Consider the following 17,024-nt stretch of genomic DNA (forward strand, 5'->3'; position numbering starts at 1 on the left):
AAGTCTTTCAAACGCTAATAGGTTTCCAATGAGCCGCAGTGCTGCTGCTGTTGCAGCTGCTCTAATTGGAGAATAAAAGAATGCAGGCTTTGTGCCTAGGGACCTGCTATTGATCCGAGCAGGAGGTGGGGGTGGAGGGTGGGGAGAGAAGGAGGCGGAGGTTATCCCCCTTTGAGCTGGGGGGGGCCCACGTTCTTTTCAAAGTCACATTAGCTAGTAGTAACAACAAAGACGACGAGCTGCTCTATACAGGATTGCACTTGTTGAGGACTAAAAGCATCGACAAAAGAAAGTCTCTGTTGCCTTGTGCAACTCGCGGCATTGTGGGCCCGCGAGACTCAACAGATGGGTCTCGAGGCTCCCTGATTGGGAAACAAGTTCCCTCCCCTTGCATCTGGTCCCCGACCCCGCCTTGCGCTCTTAGCATATCAAGCTCACGGATTCCTTAGCATGTGCTCCCAATAAAAATCCTGGGGAGCCACAGACTCAAGTGGCAATAAGAGAGGGTTGTCTGCTAGGCTGATAAAGCCTTCCCACCCACACATCCGCCCCACCCCACTCTCCCCAGGGAGGAGAAGGGACAATAAAAGGCAGCCAACCAAAACCACATTTTTTAAAGGGGCAGGTGTGGAATTGCTCCTATGCAAATCGGGGCAGAGACCCATTTGTTCCCCTCTGCCACAGTAAATAAAAATAATCATTATGGTTATCAAATAAAAGCAACACGCCGATTAGAGAGCTGGGAGATTTGGGGGCTTGACGTTGGAGTCCTGAGCCCTGATTCTAATCTCGTGTACATCAATGTAACCCCACTGTCTTCAATGGAGTTACTTCTGATGTAAGCCCTGATTCAGCAGTCCATCACTATTCAGAACAGCAGGCTGTCTTGAATGGGGGTGGACTTAATCATGGGTTTAAATGCTTCCGTAAGTTAGGGCCCTGCGGTAAGCGAGGGGAGAATCGGCTCCCATGTGTTTATAAAGACAAAACGGCCGACAGGGAGGAATGAACACAAAAGGTTCAAGGTGTTGCAGGAAGATCCATTGAAGACTGTTGAACAAACAGATTGGTTGGCACTGTTTTGTCATCTCACCCAACCCTCCCATTTCAGAGGTGAGGTCCTTCCCCTGGTGCCACCAGTCCTTTCTCCCCTTCTCCATTTCCCCTCAGGCATTCTCACATCTCAACTCTCCCGCTAATGTTCATGCATATGCCCAGGCACTTTGATCCCATCAGCCCTCCAAAGCAGAGCGAGAAAAGGTGAATAACAGATTATATTGGGCATCCAGAAGAACCTTTACGAACTATGCTTTACAAATTCTGGAGCTGCTCCCATCGAATTCAATGGCAAAACTCCCAGTGAGTTCAATGAGAACAGGATGAGGCCCTACTGAATGCAGCTAGCTCTAGGATGGAGTGCAACAGCCAACTAGAACACAGCATTCTGCCTATCAATGGAGGTGGGGGAAGGGAAATGTTAACTAAGGACACTCAGCGAACCCCTCCTGTTATGAGGCCCTGGTGTCCATCCGTATTATGGCATTTTTAATATCCATTCAGAATGGACACGGTTTGGGATGTTAAGCTCCCATTTGAAGGACCCACATCGAGTAAGCTGCATGGAACTCAAGTTATCCACCCGGGAAGGAAAAACGCCTGAGGCCAACTCCAATGGGATTTGGCCAGTAGTTCCAGGCGGTCTAAGTATCATTACACCTGAGGCTGAGACCACTCACATACTCCACTCCCTTTGAAGTTGCAGTGCACATTGGAAATGGTACAACCCACTTTTAAATGATTCCCTTTGCAATGACGGGCTTTAGCTGAGTGTGACATTCAGAACGAATGCTGGCCTACAGCGGTGGCATGCCGTTTTTCAACTCTTTGCCCAACAGTCAAGCACTGGCCATGCCACTATGGATGCTACATACCCTGTGGGGCCAATGCTTTGTTCAAAACATTTAACTCATCCAAAAAGTAGCTTCTGCCAGCCAGCTGCATGCAGCCAATGCCGAAGGACTAGGTAAGCATATGCCATCATGCCTCTGTGGACATTTTTAATTTCCTGGGGAAACATTTCCAATGCAGCCTGGCAAGGGCGTTTTTTTGGCAAGAGCGTTTCAAGATCTGGGCCTGGCTTACTTAAGCACAGGCCTAACTTTAACTGGGATTACTCTGATGCTTAAATGTTGGCACCAGGGCCTTAGTGATCATATTGTTCTAAACGCATCCCTGGGGCAACTCCACGTACATCATTCATGAGGAATAAATGTCACCAGTGTGTGTAATATTGTATCAGCCAAGGGTAGAAATATCCTGGAAAAAAGAGCGTAAGCAACAAAACAAATCCTGTGCATGTAAATTTCAAATTGCAAGCTACAACCCTGTTCTTTATGCTCATTCCCTCAGCGTTGGGAAGCACTCCAATTTTGTTCAGGTGAACTGCTCTCAGGATCTTCTGAGATGAAGAGAGCACACAACAAATATACCAAAATGCCTCAATCAAACAAAAATTCAACATCAGAAAGAGAGAGGGAGAAAATATGAAAACACTGGAACATTTTCATGCCTCAGTTACGAATACAATGAAACTTGATCTCAACAACTATTGAAAGAACTAGTAGGATTGGCTAATTGAAGAGATCTTCAAATAACAAAGGATAATTAGAAAACTGGAAAGCAGGAGGTGTCTTAAACCAGGGCACTGCTTATTGGAGATGGTCTTTAGCGCAGGTTTCACTGCCGTCACATTTGCAATGGACCAAGAATAGCTGAGGTTACAGTTTATCAAATGCAAGCGTCATCTTGTCCCTGATAGAGATGCCAGTACTGCTCAGTGTCACGGTCCTTGCACCTCCTGTAGGCTGGTCTGATTTGATAAGATGTACCCCTAACCAGAACTAAGACTTTCACCTCATCTCTTCTTTGTTTTTAGAACACAGAGATTTGTGATGATCCGATCACTGATGTGAAAGAATTCAATTGTGGGTGAAGAATAACATGACAAAGAAATTATTTCACAGGTCAATGTGGAGGCTTCCCTTGCTTAAAGGATTAGCACATAACAGCCATAAAAGCCATTTTTACACACACAAATACATAAAGGTAAGGGAGAAATTGTATTATTTCCCTTGGGGAAATAACCGTTCGGAATAAGAGTTAATTACAGTTTTAAGGTAGTTTTTAATGCAGCTTTCCTCACAACACCCTGTGAGGTACAGATGGGGAACTGAGGCACACAAAGTCTCAATGGACAGATTTTCAAAGTCACAAAATCATTAGTTACTTTTGAAACTACAGGTTTAAAATTCTGCGGGGTTTGAAGAATTGCAGAAGTGTGTTATTTAAAAGGATTGCTTGGCTAGTTGGTGAGCAGGATCTTTGTCTCTAAAACCTAGCTAGCCCAACTTTTAAAATATGGATATTTTCCCCACTCTTCCATTTGTTAAATAGAGTGTAATTAGGGGAGTGGCCTACACATTAAATATTTCCAATTAGTTTCCGACTGTTAAATGATTATGGAAGTGTAATTCCCATTCCACTCAGGTAATGACAAGCTTTAAAGGAATTCAGTCTCACTTTGTAATTAGAGAAATTAGCTTTCTAAGTTTAGATCACTCAACTGTGCAAATGGGTTCATCGGGTGGAATGTGTTGCTCTGAAATGTGTGTCAGCCAGCCATGAAGTGGCCCAGGCACAATCGCTGTATCTGACACTGCCTTGCTTGCCCATCCGGAGGGGTCAATTTCAGGATAATAGGAAGGAAAGAAAGTGTTCGGGGGGCATTTATGGACATGACTTTAGCTAGAAGGCACCCGGGACTCAGTGACATGGCCCGCATTCTTGCAAAAGGCTGCGTTTTGCAAAGGGAATGCAACCCCAAGATAAAGAATTACCTAGCGGGTGACACTTACCTTTCTTTCAACCCCACCCAACAGTGGTTGTAAATGAGGTTTGGACAGGAGAAGGTTGGAGGAAGAAAACCACCTCCGAACGTGTGGGTGGGGCTCAGTACTATTCTGTAGCCCCTCTACAGCCGTGCAATAGAGGCTGTGGCTAGTTCACACCCTGCCACGGGCGGTTTTATGACCACTGTATCCATGTGATTGTTGACCCAATGGTTAGCCCCTCTCCTGAAAGCCGGTCTATACTGGCCTATGCAGAGCTGGCACAGAACCCAGCCCCCACGATCCTGCGTGGAATTTCACTGATCTGCACCAGACATCAACAGGAGGTTTGCCATTGACTTCAGTGAGAGCAGAATCAAACCCCCTCTGAAGAATTTTGAGAAGTGCTGTTCTTAGTTTGCCCTTATATTGCATGATTTAAGGCAATCCTGTGGGATTGTTTTTAGCTGTAATCCAATGAGTCATAGAACTTTAAAAGGAAATTACAACTTCCCTAATGCACAAAAGAACTGATTTCATGACACCAGATCCTTGCAACCCAGACACTCTTTCTGAAGGCCATGATTCTGGTCCTGCTGAAGACCTGGGATCCAGGCGCTATATTAGGAAACTGATTCAGATCTGAAGTGCAGCATTACATGTAACACTGGCCCACAGCCTGCTACATGTTTATAACTGCTAACGTGGCTGTAACCTACTTATGTCAGAATGGGAAGATTAGCAGAAAGTAACTTTGCACAATGCAAAAAGCTCTGAGCCAAACCGTGAAAGGTTCTGAGAACCTGGTAGGCACCCATATCGCCCACTGACCTCCAGGGAAGTTGTGGTGGGTCCAGACCTTTTAGAATTTGGCCCTACACTAATGTGCCATTATGACTGAGATTTTAAATACACTGTTATGGCTCCCAAAGCAATCACAATTCAGCTCCCTTGGGCACATGTAATATGTGTATATTACGGCGTATGCTGATAAATGTATGTCACAGAAACAGTAACAGACTGGTGTAAACTGGCTTAGTGTTCTTGACGTCAGTGAGTTATGCTGATTCACACCAGTTGAGAAGCTGGCCCTGTGAGTCTAGTGATCAGAGGTGGGGACTGAGAGTTAGGTCTTCTGGGGTAAAATTCTGACTTCACTAAATGAATGGAAATTTTGCCATTGACTTATGCGGGGCCAGAACGTCACCCCTTCTTTCTATCCACCTCTACCACTGACACACTGCATGATTTTGCCCAAGTCACTGAGGGCTGGTCTTCACTACCCGCCCGGATTGGCGGGTAGAAATCGATCTCTCGGGGATTGATTTATCGCGTCTCGTCGGGACGCGATAATCGATCCCCGAATCAACGCGCGTACTCCACCAGCCCAGGTAGGAGTAAGCGCCGTCGACGGGGGAGCCGCGGCGGTCGATTTGCCACCATCCTCACAGCGGGGTAAGTCGGATCAGATACATCGAATTCAGCTACGCTATTCCCGTAGCTGAATTTGCGTATCTGAAATCGATCCCCCACGTAGTGTAGACGTAGCCTTAATCTCTCTATACCTTGATTTAGCCATCTGTAAAATGTGTATTCTAATACTGATGTAGAGAGATTTAATTCATTGATGTTTGCAAAACACTTTGAGTTGCTTAGATAAGCAGTTTTCTCTAAATGCTGTTACATGTGCCAGGTGACTGAGTCATGGATACTGTGGGAACCATAACTTTGCATTTCCTGAGTACTGGAAAGTACTCATCAGGTTGAGTAACCTTTCACTTAAAGCCCAGCCCCGGACATGCCCTTAAGGCACAGTGCATGCTAGCAGGCAGCAGGATAGTTAAAGCCCCAGAATAACGTTGGGTGAATAACATTGGAATTGAATGTGCAATCTAATGAGCACACATTCAAATAAGCACAGAAGTCGTTTCATCCTCCTCCAAAATGCAGCCACTTCGTGGATAAAATACGAGTGTTCACCAGCCCCAGGAACATGACGGAAAACTTTAAGACTGGAAGTGAAGAATAATGCATAAGTAAATCTTTAGCGTTCAAATCCTTTGTAGCTGTGATAATATTGCTACTATCGAATCAAACTCTTCTACTTGAGCTCACAACTTAATTAAAGGTGATCTGTGTGAAACTGATCCTACAAATACTTAAGCACGTGCCTAACTTTAAGCCCATATTTAACATTACATATGTGAGTAGTTCCCTTGACTTCACTGAGACTACCCACATCTGTAAAGCTAAGTACATGCTCAGTGTTTGCAGGATCAGGGCCTATGCATATTTCAAATGTGGCATTTGTTGTGTCCTGTGCTGAATATTCCAAGTAGCAAAGATAAGAAGGAAACTAATTTTACACTTGCCTCTTTCTGGACCCAAGAGCCTTTTAGCAATGACTATCTCTTCAAGTGAGATCCCATTGTGGACTAGGTCCTCATGTGCATGGAGAAGTCCGCTAGGTCCCTCTGTAGAGTAGTTTTGCAAAAGAATGTTGGATATTATTGTAGAGTCTCCTGCAAACTGGAATGCTAAAACATGGACTGAAATAGAAATGGTCCTAGTCCATTCACACTGTTTTGAAAGGCTTAGCCATGTTAACATGAATAAGTTCTAAGCAAACACTGATCCTGCAAACACTCAGGCGTATACGTCGCTTTATTTATACAAGCAGCCCCAATGAAATCAATGGTACAACTCATACTTGCAGGACTGGGAACTAACAGTGTTTAAAATGAGATTTCAGAGTAGCAGCCGTGTTAGTCTGTATCCGCAAAAAGAAGAACAGGAGGACTTGTGGCCGAAGAAGTGGGCTGTAGTCCACGAAAGCTTATGCTCTAATAAATTTGTTAGTCTCTAAGGTGCCACAAGTCCTCCTGTTCTTCTTAAAATGAGATTGAACCTTCCCGAACCACCAGTTTTAGATGCACAGAACTTCTCATCACACCAGGTTTATTTTCTAAGAGGGTGATGTATCTGTGTAATAATGTCACAGTCCTATGTATGAATGGATGTAAAATCACAACATATTGCATGCTACCAAGGCAGTACAGGGAGAGGTACAATTGCTTTTTGGCTGGTTTTTGTACTGAAACTATTCTCTTGAAAGGGAATCCTCTAATTATCTTCCTATTTTTCTGGGGACCTTCAGTAGCCCCAAACATGGCACATTTTAGAGCAGGCAAGCCCTGTGTTGAGAACAAAGGTATTATTTCCAAATATGTAATTCGCTTTTGCCCTAGAACTGAAAACAAGGAAAAGAATTTTGGTTCTGAGGTTGGCTTTTGCATTGCTGGAGGAACTGACCAGTGTACAGTACATCCTCTTGAATCAGGGTTCAGTTAGGAGGTATTTCCCCCCCTTCCCCTCTCCCCCCAGCTCCTGCAACCATGTGCTTGTGTCAGAATCTCAGCTTTCACCTAAAAACAAAAAGAAACATTTCTAGCCCTCGTGACTGTGAAGAAAAGCGTGGAAGTGTGGCCAAGTATATGTAAGCCATACAGAGAGGCCTGCCTGAGTCTGCAGAGAGCCTGAGACAATAACAGCGTGGACTGCCCCATGCATCTGGAGGGGGTGTTAACTCCAAGACCCACTGCTTTAGGAAAGCCCCATGGACGCCCCCTCCAGCAGAGCACTGTATGTTTGGCAGGAGAAGCAGCCTGCTGCAATCACAGGCACAAATACTCTCTGAGAAGGGGGGCAAGCACTGGGTACCCCCTGCTTTTCTGGGGCTCCCCATGGAGGATGGGGGGAAGGGTTCACATACCCCTGCTTCTGCCTCTCTGGGAGAGGCGGGGGTCTCATAATGCCTAGGGGGGCAGTGTGTGTGTGGGGGGGGGTCCCTGGCTGCTTTAATCCAATGTGACTAGGGAATTCCCTCCCTGTCTCTTGCCTTTCCAATGGGGGGAAATGTAACTCAGACAAGAGCTGGAAGGCCCGCCTTGCTGGCAGCCGTGCCAGCCCATTCCCTGCCAGACCTCTCCCCCTAACTCCGCTCCCGGCCAGGAGCCGCCTACACTGCAGGGCCCCCAGTGCAGCTTCCGCTCGCCGGGCACCCGACGGCAGCGTCCCGCCCAGGGGATTCAGGCGCTGCCAGCCCGGTGCCTGCCTCTCCTCCCCCACCCCGAGTGGGGCGGGCTGTTCCAGAGTCGCCCGGGGGAAGCCGTGTGAACCCAAAGCGGGCGCACCCCGAGCGCCTGGGTCAGACCCAGGGCTGCAGAGGGCGGCCAGGCGATGGGCTCGCTGCCCTGCCCACGTGGCTAGCAGCAGGTTCTCCGGCCCAGGGGCTGGCGGATCACCTGGGGGTTCCCGCCTCGGGTGCGCGCCCGTGTCCCCCGCGCTGCGATCGCGGAGTGTAAAGGGGGGATTTATTGGGGGGAGGGGGGGGTTGCTAGACAAGCCCCCAGAGGCTTTGCAACCTTTGGGGCTGCTCCTGATGCAGACACACGCGTGCACCGCTCCGACCCCTTCCTCCCGCTGCCTGGGCTGGGTCGCCTGAAATCACTTTCCTGCCGCCGCCGAGGGCCGGGTGCTAAGGTCCCCGGTGGATCCGCTACCTGGCTCCAGCAGGGAGCCGGTTTGGCGAGTCCTCTTCCTCCAGGCGGGGCTCTGCACCCTGGCTGCGGTTTGCATCGGCTTGGGGGGGCTGGATGGGACCTAGCCCCCCCACCCCCCGGTGCTGCACCCGAAAGGGTTAACAACCCCCCCCCCGCAGCAGCCCCTGGGGCTTTGACTGCCCCCCTCCTGCAAGAGACCCCTCGGCTGGCTGCAAGCGCCGTTCACACGGGCCCGCTGCATGAAGCTATTCTTCGGGGCCAGCTAATCCGTATCTCCGCCCCGTACCTGCCTGCCATTGCTCTCACCTGCTGCAAAGCTCCCGCCCCACCCCTGCTGCTGTCACGCTCCCCTCCCCTCCAGGGAACCAGGCGGTGCCACTTCCCCCCCCCCTTCCCCTCCACCCTCCTCATGCATATTAATAGAGACGCATGCGCCGGCTGCGGCTTCCCCTCCTGCTGCCGCGGGATAGATGAAGCAGGCAGGCAGCGGCGGGGCTCCCAGACGGGCTTCCAGCTCCCTCTCTCTGTGCGCGTCGCATGTGTCCCTGTGTGTCTCTCGCGGGGGGAGGGGGGCTCATTGTGCTGCCCTGAGCGAGCGGTGGCAAGTGATTTGAAAGGAAGAAAAGGCTCCGAGTAATCGCAATAAAAAAAAAAAGAAAAGAAAAGAAAGGCGAGGGCGGCCGAGGCCGAATAAAAGGAGGCCGGGCTGCTTTGCATTGGAGATCGGGGCGCTATTGAGGAGCCGGTGAAAAGTGGTGTTGTTTTCCACTCGTGCATGCTCCAATCGGGGGAGTATATTAGAGTCGGGAGCAGGCGGCAGGAGCAGCGGTCTCGGCGCGAGCAGCGGCAGCGTGCAAGGAGGCGGCATGCCCTTACCCAGGCGACCCGCCCTCGCCCCTCTCCTCCTCGCCTTGCTATGTCTGCGGGGAAAGGTACGTGAGCGCCAGCGCCCGGGGGGCTGGAGCTGCGGCTGCACGGGCCAGCCCCCCGCTTTCGCCAGGCTTTGCACCGGGGTGGGCAGGGATGGGGGGACCTTCCTCCAGCGATTCCTGCGGGTTCCCCAGGTCGCCCCGAAACGCGCCCTTTCTGCAGGCGCCACTTCGGTGCTAACCAACCAACCTAAAAAATCCTCAACCCATATGCGAGTGCTGCAGACAAGGTGTTTGGGACTCATTTCGTGAGATTGAATCCTAGCTTGTGGGGTGGGGGATCCGGCCTTTAGCTACATTCAATTGCTGCTCCTTTCCCCGTTTTGATTTAAAAAAGCCCCTTAATGGGCACCAGTCACCCCTGAAGATTTTTTGCTTAACCACGTTCATTACAATCTTTCCTCAAGACTTCGGTGCACCCGCGCTGATCAGTGCTGGCTGCGTTTTAAAATCTTAGCACCTGGTTTTGAGGTCCCTATTTTACAGCGCTGATTACCCCCCCCCCATTTAATTAGACTCCCACCGACTTTCAAGCCGGTGCTCTGGTTCCCCGAGGGGTTTCCCTTGCGGTGCCCCTGGCAGGCGTTGGCGATGGGGCTCTGGTCTCATGCCCTCCTGAGTATCTGGGAGATGCAAGTGTGGCGCTTCGCAGTGTCCGTAACTCGCTTAAACCCCCCTCCAGTTTGGGACTGAATCCCCCGTGCCTGCGCTCCCTTGTCACAGCCGGTGACCACTTTCTCTCCCTCCCTGTCTTGGGCTGAACAGGTGACTCGAGCGTCCGGACACTTCGAACTGGAGATCTTATCCATGCAAAACGTCAATGGCGAGTTGCAAAATGGGAATTGCTGCGATGGCCCCCGAAACCCAGGAGATAGGAAGTGCACGAAAGACGAGTGTGATACGTATTTTAAAGTTTGCCTGAAGGAGTATCAATCCCGGGTCTCTGCTGGCGGCCCTTGCAGCTTCGGCTCCGGATCTACGCCCGTCATCGGAGGGAATACCTTTAATTTAAAATACAACCGGAATAACGAAAGGAACCGGATTGTTCTCCCGTTCAGCTTTGCCTGGCCGGTGAGTCAATCTCATGCTGCGGGGGAGGGGTGCTCCAAGGTGCTCTGCATGGGGAAACCTGTTTCTCCGAGTTGTCATACGGGCGTGGGGGTCTTGTGAAGTCAGTGTGGGGTCCTAGTGGGGGGAGTGGAGCCTGTCTACAAAGAGGAAAGGGAGCCCCCTAACCCGACCCTGTTAGTGCCTTTTAAATCCGAGCCAGGTCTAGCCGGGTCAAGGGAGCAAACCCGGGCTCGCTGCACTTTACAGCACCAATAAGGCTCTTAAGAGTTATAAGGTCAGAAGTTCATTTTTTCCCCCCCTTTGCCACTTAAGGCTTGTGCCGCAGCCAAGAGAGTGGCGGGCCGGGGGCTGTCCAGTGATCCCCTATGAACAGTGCGTGTCATGCCTGGCTCCCTTCCCTGGGAGTGTTTGGGGAAGCTACCAAAACAACAAGGAGTCTGGTGGCACCTTAAAGACTAACAGATTTATTTGGGCATAAGCTTTCATGAGTAAAAACCTCACTTCTTCGGATGCAACCGTTGTTGTTTTTGTAGATACAGACTAACACGGCTACCCCCTGATACTGGGGAAGCTACCTGCTTTCCCCAAGGGGAATCTCATTGCAGGCCTTGGTGTTGATGGAAGCTGCTGCTGCTCTTTGCAAACTAGCTGCCAACTTCCCAGGGAATCTTGTTACGGGCTTCAAGGCACTTGCAGACTCCGGAAGCTAAATAAAGAAAAGAGCCTGGGCTTAACTTTCCACCTTGGTTCATTGGACTCTCTTCTCCCCCCTCGCTTCCCCTCCACCGCTGGAGAGTTGGCTCCATGTTCCTGGGTTCCCAGCACCCCTCCCTCCCCCAACAGCTGTGTTTGCAAACTCAGTGGCAGGGCAGAGACCACAAGGAGGTGGGGCCCAGGGCCATGTGCTTTGCTAGAACTGTGCTGTTAGACCTCTGGCAAAGCCTCCGTGCAGAGAGTGGGGAGGGGGCTGACTTCAGTTCTGATGGTGCAACGCACATGTTTAAGTGGGTTTGACCACAATCATGTTGGCTCTTACTGGGAAGCTTTAATAGGATCAGGGCTTAAATTCTCAGTGTTTTCCAGAGCTCCCCATGAACCCCCCCTTCACCCACGCTATGATTCTGAAAACTCCAGGGGGGTTGAAAATACCTACTGGAACTTTGCTCCGGACAACTCCGGCCGAATTTAAGCCCTGAATATAGTCAGTTCTCCAAATGGGTCATGAAACCACTGCTTGGAGTACAACAGCTGTCTATACAATACCCTTCCTCTTGCTATGTACCTGTAATGTGTATACTCCAGCTCTGTTAGGGTCTCCTAAACTGGCTAAGATTTTCAAAGCTGGGTGCTTAAATTTAGACTTCTCCACCGCCCCCCCCCCCCCCCCCAAAAAAAACAACCCCCTAGATCCCTTTAACTCTCCCCCTCCCCCCCCCAGGTGCTGGGAAAGCATAGCTTCACTGGGCCAGCTGAGTGGTAAGCATTGCTCAAAGTCAGGCCATTCTAACCTAGATGCCTTAATATGGCTTTAGGAGTCTGACCTTGGGCAAGGAAAGAAAGTAAAGTGCTCTTAACTGTCTGCGGGCCTGGGAGAGGAGGGAGTGTCCTTTCCCATCCCCAACCCCTACCCTTACTGGTAAGACTGAAGCCTATGTAAGCTTTCCACCCTCTCCCAAGCTTGGCCCTTCCTCATGGGATAAGAACCAAAGGAGTCCCTGGATCACCATCTCAGTCCCTCCCCCTTCTTCCTCCCCCCCAATTGTAGTGCAGGCAAAGCTGGCAGCCAGCCCTGCGTTCTGAAAATGCCTGTGTTGCCTCCTACCTGCCTTTAGTGCAGTGGTTCTCAAACTTTTGTACTGGTGACCCCTTTCACAGAGCAAGCCTTGAGTGTGACCCCCCCCCTTATAAATTAAAAACACTAGTTTATGTATTTAACACCATTATAAATGCTGGATGCAAAGCGGGGTTTGGGGTGGAGGCTGATGGCTTGCGACCCCCCCATGTAATAATCTTGTGACACCCCCCCCCAGAGGGGTCCCGAACCCCTGCTTTAGAGTGTGTCAGGTTGGGGATTTTTGTTTCTCTCCCAAGAACTGAAGGCTGCAGGGATAAACCCAAGCCCATGTTTTGAAGCATTACAAAGTACAGTAGTATAGTTTGCACAACTGTGTTGGAAGTGTAAGCTCTACTTTTTAAAATAGATCAGTTTTATCTCATTTCAAATATGCCATTGAAAGGATCAAGGGTTTTGTAAAAATCTGTGGTATTTGAAGTACTGCTGGGGCTGTGGTGTTCCTGCTCTGGGCTCTGACATTTTCACAAAGGTCTGGTTCATCTAGGGTGGCTTTTATCTTTCCTTTTTAAAAAAACAAACAAAAAAAACCCCTTAAATGTGTTGAATTTTTAAGATCATTAGTAACTTGTTCACAGATGTGCAAAAGATGAAGGCATTAAACAACCAGCACCCTGACTGCATGTATTAGCTGGTCTCCACTTAGTGAAAGAATTGCTTCTATTGTCCTGTTAGCTGGATCTAATCAAGCCGGGGAATCCAAGTATAGTAGAAAACCATCTTTGCACCATCTCCTCTCAAGTCTTTTCGATGGTGTGAGGTTAGAAGTGCTGACTCCTATGCGAGAACTCTAATGAATTGTTTCAGACCCTCCACAGAAAACAAGCCGTTCTAAGACTGAAGTGATCACCTACTTGTTCACTTATCCAACCTGCTTTCCCTTCCATGGGGAAATGGTGGTTACTACTACTAGCCACTGTGATTCTTAAAGCATTTGAACAAAGGAATACTTAATGTAGCAAAGCTCTTGTTTGGACTAAAATTAGGTATGCAAACTATTTCAAGAGACCCTACATTTTTTTAAGATAGGAACAGAATATTGAATCACTTTTAATGTGCTAATGTGACTCTGAAATGGAAACTTTGGCCCTACTCAATTCAATTACTACATTTATGCTCACTTTAAAACACTATTTTCTCCCTATCTTAAGCGTGAGGACAAAAGTTTGTCTTGTAACAATTTGTCAGATACAAATTTGACTTATATCCACCAGATTGAGAATTGCATTGATGGTTAACAGAAGGCAGAGCTAAGCGTTAATCATATTGCCAATTGGCAATTCATAGTCGCCTCTGAATATGCATCAGTTCTGTTATCTTTCTGTTTGAGGAAGGGCTTTTCTGGGACATTCTTGCTTTAGTGAGTAACATCAGGAAGCCTTGTTGCCTTGACTACACTTTTTTTTTGACATCTTTTTTTTTCCCCATGCCAAACTGCTTCTTTGTACCTTGTGTTGAAAATAGTTTTAAGACATTTTTAGATCTGTAAAGATTTTTATGCACCAGGCAGGGTTTTAAAAAAAGAAAAAGAAAATCCAAGTTTGCACTGATCACTTTAATTCTTAGACTCCGTTCCTAAAATGAACATAGATCTGAAGTGCTGGAACTCGCCTTCTAAGAACATGGTGTGATTGGCTGTTGTGTAGGTTTTGATCTGTACCCTTGTGAGTAATGGGAGTGAAGATAGTGGGCTGTAAATTCATTTAAGTGATTGGAGGCTTGAATAAGTTGCTAGGCAACAGGGCAACGGACCAGTATGAAGGAAATAAAGAGTACATCCAGAAAGCTGCACCTGCAGCCGTAAGCCAAAGAATGTGCAAATTGTAATTCCTCTTTAAAAATACAACTATACTTTTAGCTAAATGCACAATTCATTTTAAGGTACCGGGAACTTCCTTCAGAACTTTGTACATCCATTAAACCTGTAGGGAACTTTCAAACCAAATCTGTCCATGTTCCTTGCGTTGAAGTTTGTCTTTGCAGGTTCTTGAGCATAATTCTGCTGTCATAAATGGTCAGTCAAAATCCAAAAGGATTAACTTGGAATCAGTTATAAGAAGGACTGCAAAATCTCATGGCTTCTCATGCTTTAAAGGAGCCCTGCATTCATTCAGCAAACAAAGTTCCGTACTGTTTATGCAAAGAGATATCTTGGGGTTCATTGAGGTTGTAAACATGAGGCAGGTCAAAGTTGGCCTCCTCTGTGGTGCCCATAGCTCAGATTTCAAACTGCGTGTTTATCCTGAAAAATTAAATTGTGATCCTTGTAATCATTTAATGTTGGCACAATTGTGTCAAGGCACCAAGAATCTGAGGTGCAAAAACCTCTAAACTGCTTCACTGCAAAACTTAGGAAATCCAAAACTTTTGTTTATGTTTATTTCACCCTTTGGCTAAGAAAAGTCTTTTTATCAGCAAAACTTATGCCTGTTCCTGAAGATGTGAAAGAAACTCTCTGGACTGGCATTACATATTTTCTTCTTGTAGCCACTAGCCAGAAATATAAAGACTTTTTTTTTTCTGGTTATAGGTTTTAACAGATGTGTGTAATACCAACATCCCTAATTTTAGGTAGTGCCCCTGTCCAGGGAAGAAGAACATATCCACGTTGGAACATGTGTACCACTTGAATTATTGGTAAACAATGCTTTTCCCCCATCTGAGTGCCATGGTTTGAATGGGCACTGTTATCCAAAATGGAGTGTGTGTATTAAATGACATTCTGGAACATAACTGGCATCCAAATTCAAACTTTCCTAGGACTGTAGAGGAGTGATGTGTTTTTTGAAAAAGGTACCTCTTCCACTCCTAATCTATCCCTTCTTTAGGGACTCTTGTGTTCCAATCCAGTTTTGGATTTCACCTTCAATTTGAATCCATTTTATTATAGTGCCTATAGCTGGAGCTGTCCATAAGTAAATCAGTCCCACTAACTATGTTTTGTATGCAGGTTTTTAGTTTGTTGATTTAAATCAAGGCTTGCTCTAGCTGACTTCAGTGGGAGCTGAATTGGGCCCAGGGTAGCCCTCCTTAAAGCGTATATGGAAGCTTCTTTAGATAGCATACATTCGGCACGGTCATCTCATAACTTGTGTAGCTGGATGCCTGACTTTGTATTGCATAAGACTGGATACCTTTTGGGTTAGCTTTCCTCAGGTTAATTAGACCCTTATGTCCCTTTATTTTATTATGGACTGAAGATTAGAGTGCAAGAACGGTAATTCTTCTTGCTATTAAAACTGATGATGCAGTTCATTACATGAGATGCTGCTATTTTGTCTCTCAACTAGAAATTAGTTTTTAATAAAAACGAGATGCAGTTTTCCCAGGCTCAGGCCTAAAAATCCTATGGCACCTGTGGGATTCAGCTACAGTTCTTTAATACACTTTAAAAAAACCAAACAAACTGGGAACAGCATTGGTCTTAAAACCCCTGAATTCACACTTCGTATAGAATCACTGGCATTGAGGGGCTTTTAGAAAATGCCACTAAACCAGTAACCTACATGCATCTTATAGATGGGGAAAGCTGTCGAAAGAAAACTGAGTGGTGTTAGTGTCTTGTTACTGCATGGAACTCGTGATTCTGTGGTCACTGCCCAACAGCATCAATTACACTCATTACTGTTGTAGTATCCCGAAGAAACTGTAAAATGTGGATAGAGGTGGTTAAAGTGGCTTGTAACTAGTCAAACATTGAGTCCTTTACCAGCTCAGCCCAGTTTTTATGCACTTGGGTAATAAGTAGAAAGGCCTCTTGTTCAGGCTTGCTCTGTGTGAACCTGACTGTTTTGCTTGGCTGGCTACTAGGTATTTTCTCTATTAACCTTGCCACCCTTTTGTAACTGGTGCATTTAATTATCACTGGGATGCTTTAAACAGGTAGGGAGAAGGACAAGAATAGTGGGTAATCTTATTGGGGAGGGTTTAAAGTGACCATTGACATCTTGGCCTACTTACTGGGTCTTTTTGGTGACAAGTGAGAGCTTTGTGAAAAAATAACCTTGTAATCAGATAAGGCACTGATTAAAATGCTATTGTAATATTCTGCCCCCTGCCGCTGAGATTTCCCCCCCGCCGCCCCCCAAACTGAAGTCTGTTAAAATTGAGATGCCATAGTTTTTTAAAGATCTTTTTCTGGCGCATTGTTTGGTTAGTGCATTCTAGTGCTGTGATTAGAATACATTGTAGTCCGGCCACCCAGACGGAGGCATTGCCTGCTAATATTAACCAAGAACAATAGCGTGGCCATACTGACTGCAGTGAGGATTACAGGACATAATGGGGCCTATCCAAAAATAATGCTAATACAGGACAAGCAACAGGAAGCAGCAGTAGACTCAGCGGAGTTCGGCTCCCAGACAAACCATGGACTGACTTCACACAATGGCAACTTCAGCACATTATGTATTCACAGGATACTCTTTATTCCAGCAGGCTTGCCAGATCAGAGATCAGCCTGGCTTATTGGATGCAGCACACATAGTTCGGAGAGCGGTAATTTTGTGTCCTTCATCGTTTGGCAGGAGGAGGACAGCTGTATCAGAGAAGTTCTTGACTGGTTTGGCTTGTGCTGTCAGAGAGAGAGGCTCTTGGCAGCTGCTAATGTAGCTACATTTGTTTGCATGGCCCATTCTTAATGGGGCAATCAAGTGTTTTTACCTCTCTCAGCAGAGAGGAGACAGGGCAAAAAGTTGCTCTATCAAGAGTGAAGTGTGTGATC

General features: G+C 47.4%; 1 protein-coding gene across 2 annotated transcripts in view; it reads left to right on the plus strand.

The window, feature by feature from the left end:
- The first annotated feature begins 8,862 nt into the window (after positions 1-8,862).
- JAG1 (jagged canonical Notch ligand 1) overlaps positions 8,863-17,024 on the plus strand; it is a 37,114-nt gene continuing 28,952 nt past the window's right edge. Inside the window, exons 1-2 of one of the 2 annotated variants that reach the window (XM_042846947.2) lie at positions 8,863-9,381; positions 10,144-10,449. In XM_042846947.2, coding sequence (XP_042702881.1) covers positions 9,316-9,381; positions 10,144-10,449 — 372 coding nt within the window. In that variant the 5' untranslated portion in view covers positions 8,863-9,315. The remainder of the gene's footprint in view (positions 9,382-10,143; positions 10,450-17,024) is intronic. The other variant, XM_005287401.5, reaches the window with a different exon arrangement.

The sequence above is a fragment of the Chrysemys picta genome, chromosome 3, assembly GCF_011386835.1.
Source record: "Chrysemys picta bellii isolate R12L10 chromosome 3, ASM1138683v2, whole genome shotgun sequence".
NCBI classification, from domain to species: domain Eukaryota; kingdom Metazoa; phylum Chordata; order Testudines; family Emydidae; genus Chrysemys; species Chrysemys picta.